Source organism: Miscanthus floridulus, chromosome 4 (assembly GCF_019320115.1).
Source record: "Miscanthus floridulus cultivar M001 chromosome 4, ASM1932011v1, whole genome shotgun sequence".
In the NCBI taxonomy this organism is placed as follows: domain Eukaryota; kingdom Viridiplantae; phylum Streptophyta; class Magnoliopsida; order Poales; family Poaceae; genus Miscanthus; species Miscanthus floridulus.
The window spans coordinates 7,830,438-7,839,780 of record NC_089583.1 but is presented as its reverse complement, the minus strand read 5'-3'; the positions used below and the strand labels follow the sequence as shown (position 1 = coordinate 7,839,780).

The 9,343-nt window shown below is 43.3% G+C and overlaps 1 protein-coding gene and 1 pseudogene across 1 annotated transcript; both read right to left on the bottom strand.

The window, feature by feature from the left end:
- Window positions 1-190: 190 nt before the first annotated feature.
- Window positions 191-3,040, bottom strand: LOC136548005 (uncharacterized). The gene is made up of 2 exons (XM_066539668.1): window positions 2,964-3,040; window positions 191-2,237 (listed from the first exon to the last, which is right to left on the bottom strand). The coding sequence occupies exons 1-2, from the start codon at window positions 3,038-3,040 to the stop codon at window positions 191-193; spliced, it is 2,124 nt and encodes a 707-aa protein (XP_066395765.1).
- Window positions 3,041-5,195: 2,155 nt separating this feature from the next.
- LOC136548004 (probable serine/threonine-protein kinase PBL23) lies at window positions 5,196-7,527 on the bottom strand (annotated as a pseudogene).
- Window positions 7,528-9,343: the final 1,816 nt, after the last annotated feature.

The following is a 9,343-nucleotide window of genomic DNA, read 5'->3' as shown; positions in this document are numbered from 1 at the left end:
TCGAGCAGTGGCGGACCCAGGATTTTAGCATAGGGTATGCGCCACAAAAAAAAAATTTATACAATTCGGTAAATTATTTATAATTCGGTAAAACCATATTATAATTCGGTAAAACGATGTCAAATCTTAATATAAATTGTTCAAATGAAATACAAATACTTCGAAATATAACAATAGGAGACTTACAATATTACTTGTTTATCCGCCGCTTTCTCAATGACATGAATGTCTCCATTATATCATCTTCATTAACTTGGAAGAAAATATCCCGCTCAATAAATGTGACTAGACAATCATCCAAAACAGTATCACCTATCTTATTCCTTGACTTTATTTTCACTATAACTAATGCAGAAAATACCCTTTCAACACTCGCAGTTGCCACTGGTAAAAGCAATATCAATTTGAGAAGCAAGTACACCATATCATACACTTTGTGCCTCTTTATTTCAACAAGCTTAACTGAGAGATCAACAATGTTGTCTAGCCCTTGGAAGATAGCATCTTGTCGCATGTCATTAATATAATTATCAAGTTGCAATTCTAGTTTTAACAAATCATTGTTGGAGAAGTCCTTAGGATAAAATTTAGCCAATCTACGTACCTTCCGTGCATCAAAAGAAGCAAAGGAGTTGGAAGGACTGAAGGCTGACATACAAGAGAGTAGCTCCATATTGATCTCATCAAACCGATTATCAAGCTCTTGACTAATTTGATCAATGACACCAATGTATACTTCTCTTCGGAAATGGTCATCATTTGTTTGGTTTCGGGCACGAGCATACCGTGCTGATTTTCCATAAGGCACATAAGCACCATCCATAGCAGGAACTTCAACACCATGTTTCACACAAAAAGAAGTGACCTTCTGAAGAAAATTATCCCAACCATTAGACCTCAACTCCTGCATTCTGCTCTTTGCCACATTAACAAGTGAGATTGCATTAAGAATATCTTGATCCCTTCTCTGCAAGCACTCGGATAACTCATTTGTATATCCAAGAATAACATACATTAAGTGCACAAAGAAAACAAACTCAAAGGTTTCAAATGCTCCAAGCACAAAATGTATCTTTGTCCAATCTTCCTTATATGCATTATCAGCACCAAGTTCAATGAGCACATCATGAATTGAGGAATATATAGTGATGATGCTACATATAGTTTTGTAATGAGAGCCCCACAGAGTGTCACCAGGCCTAGGCAAACCCATCTCTTGATTTAATCCACTCCCTGATTCAAGGTCACCACACTCTAGTGCTTTCTTGACATTCTCAAGCCTAGCATTTCGAAGCATATCATGACGCTTGCAAGAAACCCCAACAATGTTCAACAAGATAGATACTTGATCAAAAAAAGTCTTGCAGTCAGTATTTCCTTTGGCAACAGCAATAAGAACTAGTTGGAGTTGATGTGCAAAGCAATGAATATAATAAGCGGAAGGTGATTCTTGCATGATTAAAGTTTTGAGCCCTTTAATATCTCCTTTCATATTGCTAGCCCCATCATAACCTTGACCTCTAATCTGCTGCATACTCAATCCATTACTAACAAGTAAAACTTCAATTGCTTTCTTAAGTGACAAAGAGGTAGTATCATCTACATGAACAATTCCAATAAAGTGCTCACATGGCCTTCCAAGTTTATCAACATAACGCAAGCAAAGAGCTAGTTGTTCTTTATGTGATATATCACTAGACTCATCAGCTAAAACTGCATAGGGCTCATCACCAAGTTCCTCAATTATTTTCTTTCTAGTTTCTATGGCACAACAGTGAATAATTTGCTTTTGTATCTTTGGGCTAGTCAAAGTGCAATTACCTGGTGCATTGTTCAAGACATACTTGTTCACTTCTTCACTATTTCCTGCAAGAAACTTTAAAAGTTCAATGAAGTTGCCTCTGTTGCTAGACTCTTCACTTTCATCATGTCCACGGAATGCCAATCCTTGATGCAAAAGAAACTTGATACATCTAGGTGAATATGTCAATCTTTTCTTGTAAAGACGAAGCTCCTCCTCACTCCACTTGTCAATGTTATAATCAATTGCTACCTTGGGATTCATAAAACCAATGTACCTCTCTTGAGCTGCTTTATGTGCCCTAGAACCAGAATGTTTGAGAAGTGCTGTGTTTCCTATATTCCAATTATTCCATCCATCAACAATAAAAGTTTTTGACCCACTGCCCTTCTTGAACAAGTAGCATATGAAGCAAAATGCAGAATCCTTCTTGACACTATATTCAAGCCACTCATAATTATACAACCATTGTATACTGAATCGACGAGGTACGCCTCCAATGTTTCGGTATGGAAAATCAAGTATATAAGGTTTGCAAGCACCTTTAGTAATATATGCTCTACGGATTGCATCTTGATCATTAACAGGATAATCTTCAATAGGCAGCCTTTCACCTGGATCATATGGTAGGCGATTGATGTCATACGCCTGGCGGCTTTGATGCGAGCGGTGGCGGTGATGCTAGCGGGGGCGAGGGCAAATGATCTGCAATTTCTTCAACTTGTACTCTATCTTCTTCTTGATTCTGCTCTTCCACAATATTTTCATCCGGAGGTGGGTCAATAGCAGCCGCCTTCTTTGCTGCTTTCTGAAAAAGGGATCGAATGTCTCCTGTTTCTTTTCATAATTCAAGACTCAAGAGTTCTGAAAAAACACTCGTCAATTATCAAAACTAACGATCGGAAGAAACCTGGAACTGAGGAAGAACGGGGATGGACGGGGAGTATCACCTGAGAAACTGAGGAAGGACTGGTGATCAGTCTTGCAGGCGATGGCGGCAGTCCAGGGCGGCCAGGGCCAGGCAAAGCGACGGGCGATGATCTGCTCTGCTGGTAGGGCGGCGGCGGGCGCTCTGGGCACGGGCGCACGGCACCGAGCGGTCGAGCTGGGAGCCGTCGCTAGCGCACGCGAAAGAAAACCTGGAAGTCCTGGCTACGAGTACGACACGTCCGTCACGTCGTAGACGAGGCCTGGTCCTAGCGCGTGCTTGGGCCGGATGTGGCCCGAGCCGTAGTCCATGGGCCCCGTGACCGAGCAGACGTCATGATGTATGGTTTGCCCCGCGAGCCACGAGTCCACGACCGAGCGTTGTTGTTTGATGGCGACTGCGTGAGACGACGTTACCGACCACCCTGTCGGCCTGTCACCGGGTTACTTCCGCGCCGTGCATCAGTGCATTGCACCTTGGCACTCGTCAGCTCACACACTGGAACACTGGCAACACCACTGGCACTCGTCAGCTCACACAGACACACACTCGCCATGCAACCAACCACTCGTCAGCAGTCAGCTTCACACACTGGACATTGCACGACGACACGCTGCACGATATCTACTGCAACTTGCACCAGCTGAAATTAAAAGAAGCTTCATTGTGTCTCGATCGACGGGTGGCCCACAGGGTGGTCGGTGGACCACCCTGACACCCACTAGGCCGCCACTGGATGGATAATAATCATGGGAAAAAAGATTCCAATGGGGACGGTCCTCAAGTAACAGCTGTAGATGGTGAAGATTATGACCACGTGTGTCCATATGCACGCATCCAGCATAGAAAAGAGTTATAGTTTTTCTTTGGTATTACTTTTAAAATTTAAATTTAAGCATAGTTCTATGCATTGGATGCATACGTACCGACATGTGAATATGCCCGTTGTTGTTTCATGGGGCCCATCCCCACTATATTACTAGATACAGTAATTCAATATATATATATATATATATAATATATATATAATATATATATATATATATATATATATATAGCCCTTTTACGGTACTTGAAATTCCTCGCGTTGCCTCCCATTACCTCCATAAAATATTAATTATCATCATAAAGGGTATGTTGGTCATTTCACATGCCTGTCACTACTCGCCGCGCCCCCCTCCCCGATCCGCGCCCGACGCCGTCGTCCCGACTCACCCTCGCACTCGGCATCGCCCGACGCCCCCGACCCTGCACGCGCTGTCGCGTCACCAAAGCCGCCACCGCCGCCGCCGCCCTCGCACGGCGCTGCGCGGCCTTGCCATCGCCCGCACTGCCCTGCTCTTACCCTAGCGACCGCTGCCCTACTCTCTCCCTCCCTCTAGCCGCCGCTGGAGCCTCAGTCGCGACGGCGGCCTAGCCGCGCCGCTGCCCCGCCCCCAGCGCGAGGGCCGCGGTGGTCGCCTCCGTCGCCTCCTTCGTCGAGTCCGCCGGATTCCCGCGCACCCTCGCCGCCCTCCAGTCCGAGGCCAGCCTCGAGGTACCAACTCCCCTATAATCCGATCACATGATGAAACCTCGAATCAATTTGGTTTGTGTTTCATTCTGATTCCATTCACTACTCTTTCATATGGAGAAATCGAGCATATTTCCTTTGTTTATAGGCTAATGCAGAATGGAGTTGTATGTTCAATTCTGCAACAGGAGAATAGCACTTGTTTTATTTAGCTTGATTCTGGCAAAGCATGTGCAGAGAATGCTTCTACTGCTTCTTAGCCAGGCCAGCTCTGTTGTGAGAACTAGCAAGATGTAATTGAAACAAAATAAAACTGAAATGGCTTACTTTTTCTAGTTCACTGTTAGGTGTATGTGATTGGATTGGATGAATAGGTCAAATATTTGTTTTTTTTAAAATAATAATCATTGTACATAACTGATTTGCTATATATGTAGTTCGTTCTTGTATGCATCAAGAGTTTCTCCATTAATGATTTTAATATAATATATTGCTTTGAGATGAAAACAAAAGAAATGTCATGTGCTGCATATCTTCATTTGTCCACTGAATTTCGGTTACCACACTTCTTGGTCGTCCCATGGGCCTGTTTCTCTGATAATTGTGTCTCATTGGTCATTCCATGAGCCTATGTTGTTCAAATATTACACATCATTTTTTGTGCCAATAATAATGATTGGTTGATCAATCTGTATAATTTTTTTTATTAACCTGATCAAATTTGTCATGGATCAAACTGTTGGTTTGGCACATTGGCCTAATTAAAACTCAGCAGTTTTCAGTCCTGTTTGGAAGGCACCATAATGCTCTAGCAGTTTTCATGATTTACTTCAAAATTGGTACTGCTAGAGCATTCTTTGTTCAGTAATTACAGGCAACCAGCCTACTTCATTAATTGTTCAGCCTAGCTACTTCTTTCTTTGCTTTCTTTTTCATGACTTCAATAGTTACTATCAACACTGCTCGCGAGTTGGTTTTGTGGTGTCGATTGCTCGCCTCCCAGTGATGAGCTCTAAGAGAACTACGCCAAAGCTATAGATGTCAGATGTCTTTGTTAGCTTGCCGGTCATGGCATATCAGGAGCACAATAGCCATATGTGCCCATCACCCTTGTGCTGACATGGCTTTTGTCACCGCTTGGACCAAGCTTCGCCAGACCAAAGTCCGATAACTTTGCATTGAAGTTTCGATCCAAGAGAATGTTGGATTGCCTTGAGATCACGGGTAGATCCACTGGCGGGTTGGCTACCTCATGCAAGTACTCAATGCCTCTAGCTGCACCAACTGCAATCTTCATCCGTGTGTGCCAGGATAGTGGCTGAGAATTTGGAGTGAGATCTATACAATTCAATGAACAAACAGGTACAAATTACAATTCATGAACATGCATTTATATTATATAAAAAATATATGATTGAGAGTTTGTATTACCGAGGAGATGATCTTGCAATGAACCGAGTGGCATGTACTCATACACTAGGATCCTCTGGTCACAATCGGTGCTGTACCCAGGGCCGGTCCTGGGGGTGGGCAGGGTGTGCCACCGACCTAGGCCTCAGATTTAGGTGGGCCTCAACCCATATAGTAGATTAGTACTAGTATTAGTATAGGCCATTAGTTTATACGTTGTATAAGCAGTGTAACGTACGTGGGCTTCTATAGGCTGTAGCCCAATATAGCAAGCGCAGGTCTAGGAAGGCTTTGCCTTCGACACTTTCCAGTTTCCATTCAGAGTTTGGCGACTCGTGAACTCGTCAACGTGAAGGTAATCGAGCAGATCAACAATTCTTAGGGCCTATTCGATCCCAATTTCTATCATCCTCATCCGTGATCCAGTTCGCAGCCGCATCAGTCCATCAATCATCACGGGATCGCCCCACGGCAGAGAACAGAGAGGATCACATCCATAAGCACCGTTCGGTTGATGTTCGATATATGTTTTTTAGGCATCGAATATTATCTTCTAAATTGATATGTATTTGGGAGACTATATGTATAAATAGAAATATATATAAATATTTGTAGAGAGTGGACTATAGGCCTCTATATTAGTTCTCGACCTAGGCCTAGAAAAACTCAGGACCGGCACAGCCTGTACCCATCCAAGGTAACTAGGTTTGGATGATGCAGTAGGCTAAGCATCAGTACCTCGACAAGGAACTCACGGTTTCCTTGCAACCCTTCTTTGTCAAGCGGCTTAACTGCTATGACCTAGACATGGGCATATTTAACATAAACAAGTTATGGTAATATTCACAAGTGTTTCTCATGTCTTAGTTTAATGGAATGTAGAACGGTGAATTTGGATAAGAAATGCTTATTTACTTTCGTAGTGTCTGGAATGCATCCTTTGTACACCCTTCCAAAGCCGCCTTCACCCAGCAAGTTTTCTGGGCTCAAAGAATCGGTGGCATCGACCAGTTCACGGAATGTAAACACCCTACTAGGAATGTTATGGTTGCCGATCCGTAGTATCTCCCCTGCTGCTGCCCTGTGCTTGGGACTGTCTGCATGTAAAAAAAAGCTGTTGAGAGTCTGAAATATGTCCTTTGTCATCGAATATAGCCTTATTGATCTGTTTTTCATCATACTAATCACAATTTTTTATCCTGGGAATAATAACAAATTTTAGGGTGAAATTAAGTTCAAGAATAAGGCAATGAGCAAACAGACTTTCATGGACATGCTAATTGGTATCTATATATTTTTCTGAACAAATTTTCCAATCTTTTAAGCAATGATTGTGACATGCATGATGGAACTTTTGTTGTATGATATCGGTAACTCCTCAAAAATTTCCAACCCAATGCTTAAGTGTTGTTACCATGCATTGATTTTTCTTCTGCAACTTTTGTGTTTCAATAATTGGTGGAAAATATTGATTTGTCTTTTTGCAACTTTGCTGTTTTCAAGAAATGGTTTAAAAGACTATAGTTATCAGCTTACTATCATCTTATACCTTTTATATATGACATGCAGAGCAGAAATTCCAAGGGGAGAAAAAAAAAAGAAAGGCTGGATTCTTACTTGAGAGCGAAATTTCCTTGACTAGGGTTGCCAATCCGTTTTGTTTCATTCTTCCTCTTCTTTTTCCTCTATATCTTCTTTGTCCACTTGCACTTCTCTTGCTCGGGGATCATCGTCGTATTCTTCCTCTTCTTTGCCTCTGTTGTTAACGGTTCCTCTGCTTCTCGCACCGCCCCACCACTAAAGCCGCGGACCCACTTTCTCTTCGTTTTCCTATTTGTGTCCGATGCCTCTTGCGTGGCCTTGCTCGTTCTCCTGCCGCAGACAGAGCGGATCCACGAGCAGTAGCACGCACATCTGAGTAGGTTGCAGCTCAGGATGTTCTTGCAACAACATCTGTTAGCGGAGCTCAACAGCCCATGGAATTGCCGGATCGACGCGAGAGTGGGCGAGCACCCTCGTGCCGATCCCTGCATGCAAACGAAGAACAGCAAGAGGCCTCAAAGGTAATATTCCCTTTTCTCGTTTCTCTCTTTCATTTTTCTCGCACTTGGTTTCTTGCCACGCTCTCCTTTCTCTGTGGATGGTAAAATTTGGGAATGAAGACAACTTCTCTTTTTCCTTGGATGAACGCTGTCTGCCAAGAAGCTATTGTTAGTCCACTCGTTTTTCCTCTTGTAATCGTTATTAGTTTTAGTAATGCCTTACCACACCCTGTTCTTTCGCATGACAAAATAGGAGTCTGTTTTCACCCATTGGCTGGAGATTTGCTCAGCTGCTCAGGGTTATAATCATGCACAGTGCATATCGGCGTTATGCTTCAGTTAGGAAGAAGAGTTGGATGAAACCATTCTCAACTATGGTTGGATAGAAAATTCGTTCGGAGTACGCAACATGTAGATATCGCTATTGTCTGTGACAACATTTCATGGTTCATTATTTCTAGAAATTCAGTTGCATGTAAATGTCGCATATCACTTCTATTATCCAGGGCTTGCATAGACCAGCATGCATGCCCATGCACTCTAGTACTATTACTCTACTCAATTTCTAGTTGATTGCGCCTAGTAATGACCAGAGCCTGGCGGTGAAGATGCTGAAGGCCTGGGGTTGATCGAGCACATTGCCGGCAGCTTGTGCACAACTGCAGATATGTGCTGCCGTGCCTTGATCTCTCGTGAGCTGTCTGGTACTTGGAGCTAGCAAGAGGGGGAAAGCCGATGCACCCCTTCCGTGGCTTATGCTGCCTACTATAGGGATCGCTACTCTGGGGTCTGGCTGCCTATTGATGTTTTAGTTATGTGATTATCTTTCCCTTTTGTTGAGGTTGTCTTGTATTATTTTTGGATATAATAGGTCACTGCTCATGCACCTTGGCTGGTTTTTGTTACACCTTGGTGGAGCTTGTTTCTGTTACACCTTGGCTGGTTCCAAGTTTCTAAATGTATATAAACATAGGCTGCTGTTTTAGAACATGGCAGGCTGCTGAAATTTGAAACTTCAAGTGCAAAGTGAATTTCAATAATGAAAACCTGTGCATCCTAATGAAAGCTTCATTTTTCAGGAGGAAATGTCGGATGATGATTCTTTGCTGGAGTACAGTGAAATTGTTATGAAGATGTTTGGCAGTGAGGACGACGGATTTGAGTTTTATAACAACTACGCTTATGAGAAAGGATTTAGTGTGAGAAAGGAATACTGCGAGTGGGACAACGGCCACAATGAGGGGACCCTTCGGAAGTTTGTTTGCAGCTGTGAAGGTTTCCGCGCAGAGAAGGAGGTGAGGAGGGAGATTAAGAAGCGGAGGCCGTGGATATCACTCGTTGTGGATGCCGTGCTCAACTTGTGATTGCATAGGATCCAAACACAGAGCAGTGGTATGTGAAGGATTCATCGACGAGCACAACCATCCGATGACGGAACCAGACCTTGCTTGCTTTCTGCGTTCACATAGAAGAATCAGCGATGATCAGAAAGCAGAGATTGTGCAGTTGCAGATTTTCTGGGATCCGCAAACACCAGATAATGGATATTATGGTTAGGCGGTACGGTGGGTATGATAAGGTTGGATTTACATCAAGGGACCTTTACAATTTCTGCCATCGCAACAAGGCGGAGACACTTTTGGTGGTGA